Source organism: Hyaena hyaena, unplaced genomic scaffold (genome assembly GCF_003009895.1).
Source record: "Hyaena hyaena isolate Hyena2069 unplaced genomic scaffold, ASM300989v1 scaffold_0, whole genome shotgun sequence".
NCBI classification, from domain to species: Eukaryota; Metazoa; Chordata; class Mammalia; order Carnivora; family Hyaenidae; genus Hyaena; species Hyaena hyaena.
Window position 1 is genome coordinate 6,422,183 of NW_024080632.1, and position 18,697 is coordinate 6,440,879.

The 18,697-nt window shown below is 46.5% G+C and overlaps 1 protein-coding gene across 2 annotated transcripts in view; it reads left to right on the forward strand.

The window, feature by feature from the left end:
• Positions 1-18,697, forward strand: part of PTPN11 (protein tyrosine phosphatase non-receptor type 11) — a 77,311-nt gene that overhangs the window by 45,330 nt on the left and 13,284 nt on the right. Inside the window, exons 7-13 of one of the 2 annotated variants that reach the window (XM_039240123.1) lie at positions 1,235-1,331; positions 4,342-4,421; positions 4,550-4,708; positions 8,808-8,939; positions 12,922-13,088; positions 14,442-14,509; positions 15,008-15,159. In XM_039240123.1, coding sequence (XP_039096054.1) covers positions 1,235-1,331; positions 4,342-4,421; positions 4,550-4,708; positions 8,808-8,939; positions 12,922-13,088; positions 14,442-14,509; positions 15,008-15,159 — 855 coding nt within the window. The remainder of the gene's footprint in view (positions 1-1,234; positions 1,332-4,341; positions 4,422-4,549; positions 4,709-8,807; positions 8,940-12,921; positions 13,089-14,441; positions 14,510-15,007; positions 15,160-18,697) is intronic. The other variant, XM_039240198.1, reaches the window with a different exon arrangement.

An 18,697-nucleotide genomic window follows, 5' to 3' on the forward strand; every position in this document is an offset into this window, starting at 1 on the left:
GGGTGGCTCAGTCAGTTAAGCGCCTGACTTCGGCTCAGGTCATGATCTCACGGTTTGTGGGCTCGAGCCCCATGTCGGGCTCTATGCTGACAGCTCAGAGCCTGGAGCCTGCTTCGGATTCTGTCTCCCTCTCTCTCTGCCTCTCCCCTGCTCACGGTCAGTCTCTCTCTCAAAACTAAATAATCATTTTTTTAAAAAAGTTAAAAATTTTAAAGGTTTCTGTCCTTATAAATATTTATTCACTGTAAAAAATGTAGGCAAAAAAAAAAGGTTAAAAAAGTGAAAAAAAAGTCTTCATAATCCTAGTACCCTGAGAAAAAAAACACCCCTTTACTATTTTGGTGTATATTCTTTTGCTGTTTCTTACATACATAGGCGAATGCAAACATACCACTTACGTAATACACTGTTTTGGAAGTTTGACCTTCTTTTCACTAATGCTTCCTCTGATCGTTTTTTCAAGGCATTAAAAATTCTCCAAGAACAGGGTGCCTGGGTGGTTCAGTCGGTTGGGCGTCCAACTTCGGCTCAGGTCGTGATCTCACGGTTCGTGGGTTTGAGCCCCGCGTTGGGCTCTGTGCTGACAGCTCAGAGCCTGGAGCCTGTTTCAGATTCTGGGTCTCCCTCTCTCTCTGCCCCGCCCCTGCTCATGCTCGCTCTCTCTCTCTCTCTCTCTCTCTCTCAGAAATAAATAAAACATTTGGGGCGCCTGGATGGCTTAGTCAGTTAAGCGTCCGACTTTCGCTTAGGTCATGATCTCGTGGTTCGTGGGTTCGAGCCCCGTGTTGGGCTCTGTGCTGACTGCCAGCTCAGAGCCTGGAGCCTGTTTCAGAGTCTGTGGCTCCCTCTCTCTCTGACCCTCCCCTGCTCACGTTCTCTCTCTCTCTCTCTCTCCTAGAAATAAATAAAACATTAAAAAAATAAATAAATAAATAAAACATTAAAAAAAATTTTTTTTTAAATTCTCCAAGAACATTTTTTTGAAATGGCTGCAGAACATTTGTTTGTGTGAATTAATGGTAGTGCCAGCCAGGCTGTCCTTTCTTCTTGGAAATGGATCTTGGCAACGTTGACACGGTGTTAGGACGCGCACTCCTGTAGCTGTTGCGTGCGGTGCTGAACGTTTCCGAGGATAACATTCCTAGAGCAGAAATGCTGAGCCAGTCCTTTTTTTTTTTTTTTTTTTTTTAAAGCTTTCGCCTTGCAATAATAACTTACTTTTTTTTCTCTCCAGACACTACAGCAACAGGAGTGCAAACTTCTCTACAGCCGAAAAGAGGGTCAGAGGCAAGAAAATAAGAACAAAAATAGATATAAAAACATCCTGCCCTGTAAGTATTTGATACTCTGTTCGGTAATAGTCACTCTTGGAGAGTTTGATTCCTCGGTGTCCCTGTGGCTTTTCCCAGGAGCTCCGTGCCTTCTTAGCAGATCCGAGGCCTTAGGCTCTTTTCATTGTGAGCAGTTTCCAAAATCATCAAATGTGAAGGGGATGGAGGATGGCGTTCACTGAGTTCCTGTGACCCTGGTCCTGGGGAAAATTGCCACCGGGTGGTCTTGAGCGTGTTGTTTCCTTTTGTTAATTAACTCTGTCTGCCTAAGAGTGAGACTCTCAGGGGAGCTTGGGTGGCTCAGTCGGTTAAAACATATCTGACTTCGGCTCAGGTCGTGATCTCGCGGATCATGAGTTCGAGCCCCGCATCAGGCTCTGTGCTAACAGCTCGGAGCCTGGAGCCTGCTTCAGATTCTGTGTCTCCCTCTCTCTCTGCCCCTCCCTCCCTTGTAGTCTGTCTCTCTCTTCCTCAAAAATAAATAAACATAAAAAAAAAAAGAGGAGAATCTCAGGGCTTGCCATCTCCCAGGGTCAGGCCACACCATGACCCTCAGAGATCCCAGGCTGTCCTTGCCCTGCACAACCCAGCTCGTGGGTCTTGGAGAAGACACACCTCTTTGTGGGCCTCCATTCCCTCTCCTGGGGAGCAGGTGGCCTCCTCTCAAGGACCCAGACTGCTCTGCTCCCTGGGCCTCTGAGCTCAAGTCACAGGAGATATAGGTGCATACCTACACTTAGCTCCAAAGAGGTCCCTCAGGATTCATAAGGCACTTAATTTCTCAAGTGCTGCCTGGTGGAGCCCCAGGTGCCCCAGGGAACAAGAGGAAGGACAGAGGCTTGTGGTGAGGACCCCAGAGATAACACTAAACCATTGTTTTAGCTCTGTGCCGGGCTCTGCACCTGGGTCACTTACTTTACACCTCAGAGCACAGAGCAGGTATCCTTATTCTCCCGGTTTTCTAGACCATTTCAGCAAGGTCACAAGCGGGCACACTGGCACAGGAACCCTCACAGTCGCTGCTCTGAGTGCCGTGCTCGTGGCGAGGTCTCCAGAGCGGGCCGTACAAGGCAGCCCGCCGGGGTGCGGGGAGGGAACACTTAGAACTTCTCTTGATTTATATCCTTCATCTAAAAAAAGATAGAAAAATTTAAATCTGACATACAGATTGATGGCAGTGCATGCATAATGTATTTACCAAACTTAAAAATAGGGCATGTTTGTATATACATGTGTATATATTTCAGTGTTCAGAAACTTCACAAAGTTTATTGGGATGCATGAGCCAGTTTGGTGAGCGTTGCTCTCCTGTCTCATCGGGTCCAGGCCATTCTGTCAGGTATCTGAAACCTGTCGTGTGTGTGTGTGTGTGTGTGTGTGTGTGTGTGTGTGTGTGTAGGTAGTCTTTCTCTGCGTACGTATTGACACATACATGATACGTATGTACATCACATCCAAACGGTTATTTGAAATGTGTGTGGATGAGGGTGGGAGAAAGTGGAGGCGTTCGTGACAGTGAGAAAAGGCAATAGGAATTTGCAGGGAATCAGTTTGAGCCACAGCATGGTCCTGATGACCTTGGGGCAGCCCCATCCTGTTTATGTCTGAGTTTTCCTCTCTGCTCAGGAGGCCTCATGGAACTCATTAGTGAGATGCAGTCATGTAGGAAAAGGTGACAGGAACAATCATATGCAGTATCTGAACAGCGTATCGTTGCCTTTTCCTCTCTTAAAGGTCCCAGTCAGATGCTTCCTCCTGATTAACATCTTATTTCTTTAGAGATGACGGTCCAAGGCATACAACTATATCACTAATTCCCATTGTAAAATAAGCTGGTTAGGCAGAGTTCTCAGATTTGTATACCAGTAATGTACTTTAAAAAAAAAATTTTTTTTTTAAGTTTATTTATTTTTGAGAGAGAGAAAGAGACCGAGTGTGAGCAGGGGAGGGGCAGAGAGAGAGGGAGACACAGAATCTGAAGCAGGCCCCAGGCTCTGAGCTGTCAGCACAGAGCCCAATGTGGGGCTCGAACACACGAACCATGAGATCATGACCTGAGCCGAAGTTGGACGCTCAACCAACTGAGCCACCCAGGCGCCCCCCATTAATGTACTTTTGTACAGAATTTGGTCAGTTGACACTATCAGGATCTTATCTTCTAGATGTTATATGTATATATTTTTTTAATTTTTTTTTTAATGTTTTATTTCTAGGAGAGAGAGAGAGAGAGAGACAGCGTGAGCAGGAGAGGGTCAGAGAGAGAGGGAGTCACAGACTCCGAAACAGGCTCCAGGCTCTGAGCTGGCAGTCAGCACAGAGCCTGACGCGGGGCTCGAACCCACGAACCGCGAGATCATGACCTAAGCAAAAGTCGGACGCTTAACCGACTAAACCACCCAGGCGCCCCTAGATGTTATATTTTAACGTGCTTCATTTTTTTAAAAAGCCACCATTTTTATTATGTAAAATTGCACAAGTATTCAGAAGTGGACAGAATAATATAAAGAACCATGCATACCCACTCCCCACCTCCCAACATTGTCCACTCATACCCAGTCCTGTTTTATTTATACTCTGAGCCACTTCTCCTCTCCCGCAAAATTATGTTGAAGCAAATCTCAGACATCATGTGATTTATCTGTATTTTACTCTTCTTTTGGTTTAAAAAGAAGTTTTGTTTTGAAATACTTTTAGACTCACAGGATGTTCTAAAAATATACAGAGGGCCCCCACATACTTACCAGCTTCTCCCAGTGGTAATATCCTGGATATCCACAGCACGTTATTAAGACCAAGCAGTTGCTATTGCTTCTTTCTTCTTCTTAAAGACAGCATGATGAGGCATCATGTGGTCTTCAGATCGTTGTTGTGCTCAGTTAGGATTTCATTTTTTATCTGGGTTTATCATTAAGTGAATAAAACTTGGACGAATTGAGGATGAGCTCTTTTGAAATGATTTGTCCCGAAGAAGTATGAGTACTTTTGTGACTGTGGCCTCTTTTTCTTCCAGTCGATCATACCAGAGTTGTCCTCCATGATGGTGATCCCAATGAGCCTGTTTCAGATTACATCAATGCAAACATTATCATGGTAATCTTTGCTTCCCGCAGTGGTTTTCTGAGCAGACATTGCTAGCCAGCCATCTTTTGTATTTCGTATTTCTTGTGACCTGAAAGCAACGTTCCAGTGACTGAAGGGTTTTCTTCCTAAATTTCTAGCCTGAGTTTGAAACCAAATGCAACAATTCAAAGCCCAAAAAGAGTTACATCGCCACACAAGGCTGCCTGCAGAACACGGTGAACGACTTCTGGCGGATGGTGTTTCAAGAGAACTCCCGAGTGATTGTCATGACAACGAAAGAAGTGGAGAGAGGAAAGGTACACCCCACGCTCTTCTGATACACTGTGAACTGTCAGACAGGTCAGGGTGACCATGTTAAGAATCGAATAAACAAATTAGGCTTCCTCTGACTGACCCTCTGGAGGAAAGGGAGTAGATCTAAGAAATGTGATTACAGCAGGCCACGGTGTAGTTCTCTTTAGGTTCCTTCTGCTTGGGGTTCACGGAGCTTCTTGGATCTGTGGGATGTATAGTTTTCTTCAAATTTGGGAATGTTTATTATTTCTTCAGACATGGGACACCGGTTACACGTACAGTAGGCTGCTTGATGCTGTCCTGCAGCCCATGGAGGCTTTGTTCCTTTTGCTCAGCTGGCTTTTTCCCTCTTGGTTTCGTTTTGGACACTTTGTTTTGCTGTTATGTCTTCAGGTTGATTTTTTTTTCTGCAGTGTGTCATCTGCTGTTAGTACTATTCAGTGTGTTCTCTGCAGCAGACACTTGTCTTTTTCTTCTCTGGAAGTTTTCTTGTTTTATTTTTTTTAATATGTAAAAATAATTTATTATTATTATTATTGAAATTTTCTATTTCATTTGAATCCAGGTTAACATATAGTATGATAATGATTTCAGGAGTAGGATTTAGTGATTCATCACTTACATATAACACCCAGTGCTCATCCCAACAAGTGTTCTCCTTAATGTCTGTCACCCATTTGTTTTTGTGTTTGTTAAAAAAAATTGTTTTTAAATTATTTAACGTTTGTTTGTTTATTTTGAGAGAGAGAGAGAGAGAGAGAGAGCGCGCGAACAGGGGAGGGCCAGAGAGAAAAGGAGACACAGAATCTGAAACAGGCTCCAGGCTCCGAGCTGTCAGCACAGAACCAGAAATGGGGCTCAAACTTATGAACCGTGAGATCATGACCTGAGCTGAAGTCAGGTGCTCAACCAACCGAGTTTTGTTTTTAATGCCGTCTGTCTCTCTTTAACTTAAACCTTTTGGCCATATGGAGTATATTTGTAATAACTGTTTTCATTAAGAACAGTCCTTATTACTAATTCTGTTATATATGTCTTTTCATTTTTCCTGTTTTTTTAGTTGTTTAAGGTGGAAGGGTAAATCTAGCCCCTGTTACTTTATTGTATCCAGGAGCAGAGGTCTAGAAGGCAATGTGAAAAGCCCTATCTAGTACCTTCAAAAGATTGGTACTAACACTAGTGATTTCACTGGTCATTAAATCATACTTACCATGACTTGTAGGCATTTAAAAATTAATTTGAACGCATTATCGTCATGGTTAAAGTTGCCTTTGTCACCATCCCTTGTCTACCCATTTAATAGCCCCGTTACCAGTGCGATGTGTATTCTTCCGTACTCTCTTCTTGGCATTTACATACGTACGTGTATGGGAGGCATTACGTACCTACATTTACGTATATGCATGTATTTACAGATCTGTGGGTGCCTATGGAAGTATATAGTACTAACTGCTGAAAAATACTGTATGTAAAAGTGTTTTCATGCATGGGTTTTGTTGTGCATCTTGGGCCCCACCAAAGTGAATGTTCTAATAACATCTACTGTTAGTGCATATCGGCCAGTCTCTATTTAGTAAGTTGCGTGATTTTCCGTGGTGAGGATATACCATAATTTATTTCTCCATTTTGTGTTGAGCCTTTAAGTGTTTCAGTTTTTGCTCTTAACAAGCAGTGCTGAAGTGAATAATCTCATTCCTGCTTGTGTAGGTATGCATGTGGCAGGTGTTTCTCTAGGGTAGATGCAAGAAAAAGAAAGGCCAGGTCCTAGGGTGTGCGTGTTGTAAATTACAATAAATACTGCCAAACTGCCCCCGAGGGGTTGATCTAGCGCGCACCCCCTCCCCAGCTGCGCATGCCCACTACTCCTCTCCCTATACTTTCCGTGACCCTTATGGCCTTTAAAAATTATAGCATCCCACACCTACTGAGAAGCAGATGGATCTCACTGAGTAAGGCTTTGTGCCTTATCCCAAAGTGAGCCCGTCCATGTGGGTTTTTAATGTGGAAAAGTCCTGTGTTTTTGCGTTCTAGTCAAAGTTCTTTTGTAGTTATACTTTAATTGGTTTGCATAAAATTTTCATGGAATACAGCAGTCATGTCTGTAAGTTAAACCTAAGACAGATGGGTGATTTGGATTTTAGTGCTCTAATGTAATTTTCCTATCAGTTTTGAAGGGCGGTGTGATTTTCTAAGATTTTTGTCATTGTGCTAACCAGTTTCAGCACTCCTAAAAACATTTGAGGCTAGACCTGGTCACTGTGAAGCAAAGGCTTCCTCCAGCAGCTACGTGCAGCAACATTGGATGTTCTTGAATTAATGGACAGGTTAAAACACCTTCCTAGTGTCTGCTTCGGGTGACTATCACCTGCCCTATGTATAGAATGGAAAACTGAGCCCTCTGTCCTGCCTGTTGTCCGTCTCATAGGATGCTCCCTCTTCTCAGGGGACCAGAGGGCATGAAGAAAGGGTTCTTTTGTCACTTCAGAGGAATTAGTTTTGGTCCCTTTCAGAAGAGCTGCCGGAAGCTCCTAGAACAGACAGACATTGGGCAAATCACTGTCCCCCACTCCTCACCTCTGCCCCCAAGTCTGCACTGGCTTCCCGATGATGCTCTTCAGTCCGAGATGGAGAGGATAATGGACACATTCTCTCCACAGGTGGTTCTGATAACCTGCTCTCTCAGGTCCCCCTCTCCACCCAACATTGCTCAGGAGAAAATCCAGACTCTGGATTCCTTTTGATTCCTGGGCTTTAGTTTAAAAACTGAGGTATTAGTGCTCACATTTTAGAATTTGTCTGCCAAAGTCAATGTCAGAGTTTGGAAAACTGGGAGGAGGGCCGCAGTAGTCTGCTGATACTTAAAGTCCGCTGAAATGTTTTCAGAGTTACGATTTAATTTTTTGTGCTCTGTTGAGTCTCTTGAGCAGCCAGCAGTCACAACCACTGCACTGGGTACCATTAATATTAAAAGTGCTTACGTGGGGATAATAAAAATTGTATCAAATCAGTGAAAGAAGTATTTGGATCTACAGAATGCTGGAGAGAAAGCTGAATTCGGAATAATAATGAAAGACTGTGTAAGCCATTGCCAGGCAAAAAAGTTGTACTGTCTGTTAATACTTCTGGTCAACTTCCTTCTGCCATGTTTCTCCCCCTCACCCTTTCAATTAATCATTGACTATGGGGATGCCTGCAGCTGCTCTCTTATTTCTAGTACTATAGCTGAATCTCTTTGTCTTCTCAGCATAAAAGGTGAGTTTCTCATGCTAATGTCTCTTGCCTTTTCTCTTGATGTCTCAGTGGTTGTGGAAAGTCCACTCCCAGAAAAAACCAAAACACAAAAACCTCCTCTGCCCGGGGCACATCACCAAATATATACAGACGCATCTCTCATTGAGCTAAATATCTTCCTCTTTGGCAACAAGAATGATTTACTTGGTGCCATATTTTTCAATCTGTCTGCTCTGAAGCCAGCAGCTATTACAGGCTTGGCGTTCCCAGGCACCCACTAAGCGAAGGTGACGTGTGTGGTAGGTATCAGATGGAGCTGGATATAGAAGAAGCAGCTGGTTCAAAACTGCATCGCTGCCTTTCGGTGCTGGAGTTGTTCACACTTGGGTTAGATAAGGCACGGAGTCCTCCCACGCGGGTGCGGAAGCGACCCAGACAGTGTGGCTCTTGGGGGAGCCCATCCATTTCCAGAGTGATGGCTTGGGTCCCCTGCGGAGTGACTGGCAGATCCCTGGAATCCAGAGTTCAGTGGTGGCTAGGCAGACCCCTCAAACTGGCAGTCCCTCACTCTGCACCTTTGGTTCCTTAGAGATAAGTAAACAGTCCTTGACGGTCCCTTCACATGGGTCTTAGATCAGCCGACTCTGCAAAGGCTGACCTCTCTTCCCCCTACTCTCCCCGGCTTTCCAAGCACCTGCTTTTCTTATTTCAACTTATTTTTCCTTTTCTTTGAAATTCTAACAGATGCCAGACAGGCCATTTTCTGTATCTTGGTTATTAAGCAGGACTCGAACGTTTATTTTCTGCTGATCTGGGCTTTTCATTTCAGAATTCACAGAGATTAACTATCTTCTCTCTGATCCCTTTCAGAGTAAGTGTGTCAAATACTGGCCCGACGAGTGTGCTCTCAAAGAATATGGGGTCATGCGTGTTAGGAACGTCAAAGAAAGTGCCGCTCATGACTATACATTAAGAGAACTTAAACTTTCGAAGGTTGGACAAGTAAGTATATTGTCGTTTCTTAGAGACTTTGGTAACTGGTCATGGTATGCACCAATCCCGGGTCCTGGAGTCACCCACATCTGCATATATCCACGCTCTCATTCACTTGCTGATTGGGTGTCTTCTGTGTACCGGATGCGCGCTGGGATGGTGGCAACAAGACAGCCACGATTCCTGCCCTCCGAGCCTAAGGAGATGGAAGGTTACAAAGCAAACAACCAACTAAGCTTTCCAATTGTGCTCAGTCTCCCAGGGCTCCAGGATGTCCTGTTAGAAGTGACTGGGTACTAGAGATGGAGTAATGAGGGAGATGACTGTCAGAGAGTCAGATACAACCTTCCTGAGGCTGTGTCACTTGAGCTGGAGGTGGGGGACCCAGGCACCTAGAGCGTCCAGAGAGGAGTGTTCCAGGCGGTGGGAGCAGCAAGTGCAAAGGCCCTGAGGCCTGTTTAGTGATCGGATTCCATGGCATCAGGTCTTAACTGCATGCAGTTTAAGTGTGTTACTGGGGTGACTAACTTCACAGAACGGTGTTGGATTTGGATTTATTTTCATTTCATTGTGAGAGGGGGCTTATTTTTTCAAGGCCTTTTGGGGACACAGGGACAAATGAAACCTTTGTCCTCAAGGAATTAAAATCACGTAGCTGTGAGAAGCCACAGGTATAGATAGCCTCACCGTGGACCCGGGCTGTAACAAATCCGAAGTGTCATGGAATTGCAAAGGCTGAGCGTCCTTCCTCTGGGGCGTCAGGGAGACTGTCTCAAAAGAGGCGGGGCTTTTCCATGTGAGGTTTCCATCGGAGAAGATGATGGAGAGAGGGCTCCCAGAGGGAGGTGTCCCGGTGAGCCTGGCACTGCAGTGCAGACGGAAGGGGAATGGGATTTGTGGGGAGTGAAGGCAGGTGGGAGATGGAGACTAGAGAGAGAGGCTGGTACCAAGTTGGGAAGAGTCTTAACTCCCATGTTAAGAATGTGAACTCCGTGCGCTAGTTATCCCGGAGCCCGTAGTGATGTTGGTGCCAAGTGAGTGCACACACTCGCCGTGTGCCAGGAAGGTGTCTGACAGCCTTGGGGTGGGGGTGGGGGAGGCCAGGCCGAGTGGCCCAAGTGGCCGGCAGGCCTGTTAGGAGGCCGCTGTGGTGGTCTGGGTCTGCCAGCCTCCCCTCCAGCTCAGATCCTGGGGACTCTGGCAGTTGCTCTTTCTTGTTTTGCTTCTTATTCCCGCCTTTGGAAATGAATAGCATGTAAATGCCAGAACAAATGGTGGAAGAGGAGCGATGGACGCCTTGAGGTGGCACCTGCGGGACGTGGGCACAGTTGGGCTATTGGAGGAGGAGGTGGAGGAGGGGCAGCCAAACGCAGTGGGCGGTGGTGCTGTGATGAGGCCAGAGAGCTGGCAGAGGATGTACAGGGTGGCAGAGCTTCAGCTGCCCAGGTGAACGGTGGAGCGGTGGACGGAGGGGGGCCGCCTGGAGGTAATTGAGCAGACGCGAAGGGGTTTGGTGACAGTGCGGATGAGGGCCGAGGCTGGCGTTAAGGATGACCCCCAGTTTTCTAGCGGGAGCGCGGGGTTGGTGGCGTGGAGTTGAGGGCGGGAGGGTCAGCAACCTTCTGGACGTGTAGATGGTGAGATGCCTTTGAGACATCAAAGCGAAGATGCCAGGGAGGCAGGAATGTGAACGAGGAGGGAGGTGGGACCCAGAGCATCGTGGGGGGTGGACGGTCAGTCCTTCTGTGGCGGCGGGACGGGAAGAGGAGACGGTGGCCACAGGTGCAGGTAGAGGAGCTGGAATGGATTTCCTGTCTGTTCTCTGTGCGGCCAGGCCATCAGCTGGTATTCAGAGAGACTCTGAGACGAACTGTGTGGGACGGTGGGGAAAGTATTGAGTGGTAATGTAGTCAGAGCAGGGAGGAGGGGAATCCAGCCTGATTTCGGGCAGCGCTGAGTGCCCTGCTGAGGGGGCGAACGTGAACACTTAGCGACACCGGTCCCTCGGTGTGACTTTTCTCCTAGGACGCTCCGTTCCTTGGATATAAAACAGAGAAGGTGGGTGGTTGGTTTTGTACAGGCTTGGGGCTTGGCCCAGGGATGGGGTGGAGGGAGCGAGAGTGGAGGGAGGGGAGGTATGTGGGGGAGGGCGGTTGTCAGAATAGGACCCAGAACCGAAGCCCACCAAGGGGATGGGGAAAGCAGGTGGAGAGTCGGGGAGGGCCCGGCGGTCTGCTGAGGGCCAAAAGCGAGCTGGAAGCCTGCGCAGTTGCTGCCACTTCTGATGTCAGTGGGGGTGTGGTTCTGCCCATGGTGGCGGGGGGGGGGTTCACTCCGCCATAGAGATCGAGAGGGAAACTGGAAAGACACAGCAGAAGCTGCAGAAACGAAAGAGACTTAGAAGACACTGGCCAGAGATGCCGCGGGGCTTTGTTTAGTTTTGGAGGTAACCGCCCATCTTTCTGTTATCAGGCGTTTCTGAGTAGCAGGTGGGTTTTTCTTGTTTTAGTAATAAACCATCCATCTTCTGTTAACTGAGATTTTTGAACAGCAGGTACAGGAAAGGTTGGCATTTGGGTTCGTGTTTTATACCTGTGGATTCAGGTGCTGACACAGGACAGATTATTTCTCTAGAATTGCTGGTCACATGTTACCTGCTATTTATATAACACATTACATTTTTTCTAAAGTGCGATGACATGATCTCCTTTAAGCTTCCTAACTGGCCAGCAGAGATCTCGTGGGACAGAGGTTTACCAGGGAGGAGGAGCGTGGGTGTGCAGGGCAGCTGGGCCTCATTCCCGCAGTGTTCTCTGACCCGTGTGGCCCCTGAGCTTTGGCCAACTGGTATCGTCAAGGCAAATTTTTATCGTGACATCAGTAAACTAAATGCATGTAATTCAAGAAAAGATCCTAATTCTGGTTCAGATTCCTTGGATGTCTTGAGAGTCGCTGGTGGTGGGCACTGGCTTAATTGCTCTCTTTTAAAAATCTCCTTTAGAAACATCGGAAGCTTGGGTTGCCTTCAGATATGTAGCACAAACATGCAACAGTGAACAGCAGAGCTACAATGGCCTCATCTGGGTAGATTGGGAACACGGCGCTTTTAGTCTTCTCTCTCTCTCTCTCTCTTTTAATGTTTATTTGAGAGAGAAAGAGCCGGGGAGAGGGAGGGAGAATCTCAGGCAGACTCTGTGCTGTCCGTGCAGAGCCCCACGCGGGACTCGGGCTCCCGAATCATAAGATCATGACCTGAGCCAAAATCAAGTGTTGTACGCTTAACTGACCGAGCCACCCAGGTGCCCGGTCTTCCATAGTCCTGACCTTTATTAAGGGTCCCTCTCTTCAGACCGTGGTTAAGTCTGCTGCCGCCACCAAGTAGTGGCTGTGTTCCTCGGTCCTGTTGAATCCTCACAGTAGGGTTGTGAGAGACCTTATCCGATTTGCAAGTGAAGAAATTGATGCTTAGAGACATCTGGGGACCACAGGGGGAATTCTGGGATTGAGGCCTAAGACCCAGCCTTCTGATTGCAAAGCCTGCCTTTTTAACTACTTTGCACTAAACAGAAATTTAAAATACCGTGATATTATAATAAAAGTGGGTGTTTTGGGGGAGGAAAGGAGGGCTGAGTATAAAAAAAGAAAGAAGCAAACAGGTCTTGAGGGGAGAGCTGTTTTCTCATCTGCTGGGCCCCTGGGAGAACCCGGGGCCCAGAGGCCTCCATTGCCTCCCGAGTTGAGCTCCGTGTGGACATGGGGGGACGAGGGCACCCCCTGCCGCGAGGATACTGAGAGGTGATTCAGGTTGTGACATTCCCATTGCTACAGCGAACATTTTGGTTCATGACAGAGGCAAGGACTTGCCTGCAGCGCTGCTCAGCCAGATCCAGGAGGGATGATATGGGAAACTCGCACATGGGCTCTGGGAAGGATCAGAAGCGGCGATTCCTCAACCCCTTGATTTATTTAATTCTTTCTCTGGTTTTTCTTGGCTCTACTCCAGGGCAATACAGAGAGAACCGTGTGGCAGTACCACTTTCGGACCTGGCCAGACCATGGGGTGCCCACTGACCCCGGGGGCGTGCTGGACTTCCTGGAGGAGGTCCACCATAAGCAAGAGAGCATCGTGGACGCGGGGCCCGTGGTGGTGCACTGCAGGTGACCGGCCCTGACGCCGCTCGGGGCTGTGGACTGGCCGCCTCTTAATGCTCAGGGCTTGTTTGTACCTACCCACCCCCGCTCTTTGCCCTGAGAAGCATTTACCCTTGCTGGAGGCGTGTGTAGACTGCACTGAGGGACACTCAGCCCCCAGACTGTGTTTCTCCCGCAGCATCCTCATTCTCAAGGAACCCTTCTGTCGTCTCGTAATGTCAGCTTGGTTTTCCTGTTTTTTTTTAATTTCTACTTATTAAAAACATTTTTAGTGCTTATTTGAGAGAGAGAGAGTGCATGTGTGCGGAGGAGAGGGAGAGAGAGAATCCCAAGCAGGCTCTGGTGCTGACAGCCATGGCACGGGGCTTGAACCCACAAACCGTGAGAGCATGACCTGAGCCGAAATCAAGAGTCAGACGCCCAACCGACGGAGCCCCCCAGGCACCCCCAGTTTCCTTTTATAATATAGTGACTTAGGGTTCATCACTTTAATCATGATTGTATTCTCTTCTGCCACATAAATAAGGTCCATTTTCCCCCAATAATATACTTGTTTGCTTTCAAAGATTCAGACCACTCCCCAAACAGGCCTCTGAAGGCCATGCCTACAGCCTCTCACCACAGTTTACAGCCCACTGGTGCCCAAGTCTGGGCTTCGTGGTTACACTGGGGAAAGTTTAATTTCCCAGATCTCATCCATGTGTTGGACAAATAGCTGTGTGTGAAACCTTATTCCCTTTTTTAAAAAGCTACTCTTGGGGCACCTGGATGGCTCAGTCGGTTAAGCGTCCAACTTCAGCTCAGGTCATGATCTCAGGGTTCATGAGTTTGAGCCCCACGTTGAGTTCTGTGCTGACACCTCGGAACCTGGAGCCTGCTTCGGATTCTGTGTCTCCCTCTCTCTCTGCCCCTCCCCTGGTCACGCTCTGTCTCTCTCTCTCTCTTTCTCAAAAATAAACATGAAAAAAAATTTTTTTTAAAAAGCTGTTTATTGAGCACTTGCTCTGTGCCAGCCTCTGAGCTTTGTGTTTTCCATATATTACTAACATTTGATGCACATAACATCCCTGTAAGGCATATACTACCGTCCCCATTTCACAGATGAGTAAACTGAGGGTCAGAGAGTGTGTGGGACTTGCCTCAGGCACATTGTACAGGAGAAGCCCCAGGTTCCAAGTATAGGTTGGACTAATTCCAAAGCCCTGTGCTCTAGCTAATCTTTTCTCAAATACAAATAGATAGTCTTATAAATACTCCCATGAGCAGACATTGTTTCTGTTAATATTAATAGCTTGGTTTTGAGTCTGAAACCCCCATGAATGACTCCATTGTCATTGCTCTTTGTCCTTCTACCCACAGTGCTGGAATTGGCCGGACAGGGACGTTCATTGTGATTGATATCCTTATTGACATCATCAGAGAGAAAGGTAGGTCATCTGGAGGGCAAGAAGCTATAGTTCCTGTTGTTAGTTTATGGAAGGAAAATGCTCGTGAAAATAGCCTCAGGGAGAGAATTTGAATGTTAAAACATTTTCACAGATGTAGGCTGAAGACTTTGACTTTCAGTCTGTTTGCGAGAGAACAAAAGCGGTTCTGTTTGAGCTCTTGACATAAATGAGGCCTGGAGCTGGGGGTCCCGAGCTGTGGTCTCCAGCGGTGGCCTCTGCCACGCGCCTCATCTTGGCTGATGTTATGGGGCGGTGCTGCTTGGAAAGTGGGGGGTTCCTGACCTCCAGCACCTTCTCAGATAATCTTCTGGGATCCTTTGTATTGATTGGAAGGCCAGTGCAGCCCTCGGATCACGTTCAGTTCAACCATTAAAGACTGAATTTGCTTTATCTCGGAGTCTGCTGAAGGTTGTGTGTTAACCCCCTTCATCCTGGCTCTGCAGTGTCTCCCAGCACCTCATGGTGTTTGCTTTGCAGGTGTCGACTGTGACATTGACGTTCCCAAAACCATTCAGATGGTGCGGTCTCAGAGGTCAGGGATGGTCCAAACGGAAGCCCAGTACCGCTTCATCTACATGGCTGTTCAGCATTACATCGAAACACTACAGCGCAGGATCGAAGAGGAGCAGGTACCGGGCCGGGCCGGCATGCGCTCTCCCACGTCCTTTCCAGGGAAGCTCCCGTACGCTCTCCTTTTGAGCAGGATGGGCCTCCGGGAGACAGTGGTCAGTGTTTGCGAATGGGAACCTCGTTCCCAAGCAGGAAGGGCCTCTCAGAAACCATTCCCTGCCTCACAACTCTGATTTTTCAGTCCAGGGTGCCTTAGGGAGGGGCACCCGGCAATCCTCCTGGCCTGGCAGATTGGGCACCCGCCACGTGGAAAGGTTAGGATTTTCCCAGGATTTTCATGCGGCAGGTTAGGAAATGAAGGCCTCGAAGTTTCCGGCCTGTTCCAGTTTTGATCCGGGCCATCTTTATCCTGATCCTGTCTCTTAAACGGATGCTTCACTCTTCGTAGCACACAGCAGTTTGAACCATCAATTTGGTTGAGTTGGAAACAGTGAAATTTCAATTTTAATAAGCCATGCATAATGAAGAAGAATGTGGAATTGGAGCCTTTCCATTTGAAGCTATTCATAACAGACACAAAGCTGAGTTAATTAGAAATCTGCTGAGAGGAGGGAAATGAGACTGCTCTTTTGGGGATCTGTGCTTCTCCCCCGCCCCTCCCCAGCCCCGCTGCTCCGCCGCAGACAGGCCTGCGTCACCCCGTTCGTTGCCTTCCAGAGAACCCGGCTTCTCAAAATGGTGCCTGCCAGTGAATTGAAAGACTCGTAGCCACATCAGCAGGGCCTGGTTAGCTCAGTTAGCCTCTAGGTTCGCAGTTCACATGAAGACACTGGGTTGTTTTCATTGTACAAAAATGTCTTCAGAAGCAGTGTGGATATAGAAACGTAACATCAAATAGTCAGCGGTAACTGGTTTCAACCTTTAGTGTGTTAAATCTGACTTGGTGTTAGGAATATTTAGATGGATACGATAGCCTGTTTTCTCTGTCTTCCAGTTGTACTTAATTTGGGCCAGGAACAGTTAAAGCATAAAGTTGTCCTCGAGAAGAATCTCACACTAAATACAAAGAGAATATAGCACCGTTGGTACAAACTGGAAAATATTCAGGAATGTCGTGAAGCACATAATGTAATCTTGTGTGGAAAAGCTGGGGAAGGAGCTCTCTTTAGTTCATTCAGAAACTTTGGTATTTATCCTTGTTCTGGACTCTTCAGGGACTTCCTCTCCCAGCCGTTAGAGCACTTCAGATCTCCTCATTATCACATACAGTCTCTCTGACCCTAAATCTTGAGGATTTGTAATTTGGGTTTAGGAGCTCCTTTAAAAATGTCTTTATCGCCGCCTTCTTTGGGGGTCAGAAGGAGAGAGACAAAAATGTTCCATAATAATGGAAGTATTATAGAATCTAGAAACTGAATGTCCCTGATAATCCTACCCCAAGAGCGCTTGCATGCATTCATTCCCTCAGCCCGTATTTTTTGGTGCTGATACGTGCCAGCAACTGTCCTCAGCACGTTAACTGCAGTTTGGTCTAAGAGCCTTCAGAGTTTAAAAAAAGTGTTGGCTTAGATTATTCATTTTTATTTATTTATTTTTTAATGTTTTTATTTATTTCTGACAGAGAGAGAAAGAGAGACAGCGTGAGCAGGGGAGGGTCAGAGAGAGAGGGAGACACAGAATCTGAAACAGGCTCCAGGCGCTGAGCTGTCAGCACAGAGCCCGACGCGGGGCTCGAACCCACGAACTGTGAGATCATGACCTGAGCTGAAGTCAGACGCTTAACTGACTGAGCCACCCAGGCACCCTGATTTTTATTTATTTTTAAGTTTTTATTTTTTTAATGTTTATTTATTTTGAGAGAGAGTGCACACCCTCTGGGGGAGAGGCAGAGAGAGAGGAGAGAGAGAATCCCAAGCAGGCTCTAGGCTCCATGCTTTCAGCATAGACCCTGCCTAGGGGGGTCGATCTCACGAATGATTCCATGACCGGAGCCTCTTAACTGACTGAGCCACCTGGGTGTCCTAGATTATTCATTTTTAGGGACTTAAAAAGGTTTTTTTAATGTTTATTTATTATGAGAGAGAGAGACACACACAGAGTGTGAGCAGGGGAGGGGCAGAGAGCGAGGAAGACTCAGAATCTGAAGCAGGCTCCAGGCTCTGAGCTGTCAGCACACAGCCCAATGCAGGGCTCAAACTCATGAACTGTGAGATCTTGACCTGAGCCAAAGTCGGATGCTTAACTAACTGAGCCATCCAGGCGCCCCTAAAAATAAGATCCTATAATGCGTGATTTTCTGCATTGTACTGTTCGATTCTGTGCATGAACTTACTACCTGATTTCATGGTAAAGTAAGAAGCACCTTCATCTAGTAGAAAGCTTAAGTGGTAGACCTAAAAACAGTAAAGCCATCCGAGTTTTAAATTAAGCAGAAGGATGAAACTCATTCAGGATCGTTGATTTATTCTTTTAAATGCCATCGTTTTCAAAATTCTGAAGAGTTAAGGACCTTTGGGAGTGAAGGAATTTGCTGACAAGGGTAAATGGAAAAAGACCGTGAGTCAGGGACAGCGAGCCGGGGAAGGAAGCAGGAAGCAGTGACAGTGTTAGGGGAGGGGAAGCAAAAAACAGGTGGGCGTCCAAGGGAAGGTGCGAGTGAAGCGAGTTTGAGAAAATTCTCAACTTTTTTTATAAAAATAAATCCTTTATAAATCCTTCATAGGATTCTTCCCACACTCTGCCATTTACTTGAAAGTAGATTCCTTTGTTAACTTCCATTTACAGTATTAATTCTTTTATTTGCAAAAACAGTGTATGGAATTTCCTTCACCCTGTTGACATTTTATCATTCATTCGTATTTTCTTTCTCTCTCTGTACAGATATATAATTTTAAAAATGAAATGTTTCTAAGTTGCAAACCTTTGTGCCCCTTTGCCTCTTAGTACTCTGAGGTGTCTGTTCTAGAAATAAAGATGTTCTCTTACCTAACCGCAGTGAAATGACCAAAATCAGGAAATTAACATTGATACAACACTTTTTTTTAATGGTTTATAAATTTTAGTTTTAAATTTGTTTTTAATGTTTATTTTTATTTGAGAGAGAGTGTGTGAGCAGGGGAGGGGCGGAGAGAAAGAGAGAGGGAGACACAGAGTCCTAAGCAGCCTCCAGCCTCTCAGCTGTCAGCACAGAGCCCGTCGCGGGGCTCAAACCCACGAACCACGAGACCATGACCTGAGCCAAAGTCGGATGCTTAACCGACTGAGCCACCCAGGCGCCCCATTACAACACGATTTTCTAAGCTGCAGACCATATTCAAATTTTGCCAGTTTGTCATCCTAAAATCTTTCTGTGGTCGCAGGTTCCCTGGTGCATTTGCATATAATGAAATGTATCTTTAGTCTGGAATTGTTCCTTCTGTGACCTTGCCATTTTTGAAGAGTTCTGGCCAGTTATTTGGTAGAATGCCCCTCAATTTGGATTTGTCTGATACGTTATCTTAATTAGATTCAGGTCATTGGAGTGATGTCACATCCTTTTTTTTTTTTTAATTTTTTTTTTATTTTTTTAATGTTTTTTTTTTTTTTTTTTTTTTTTTT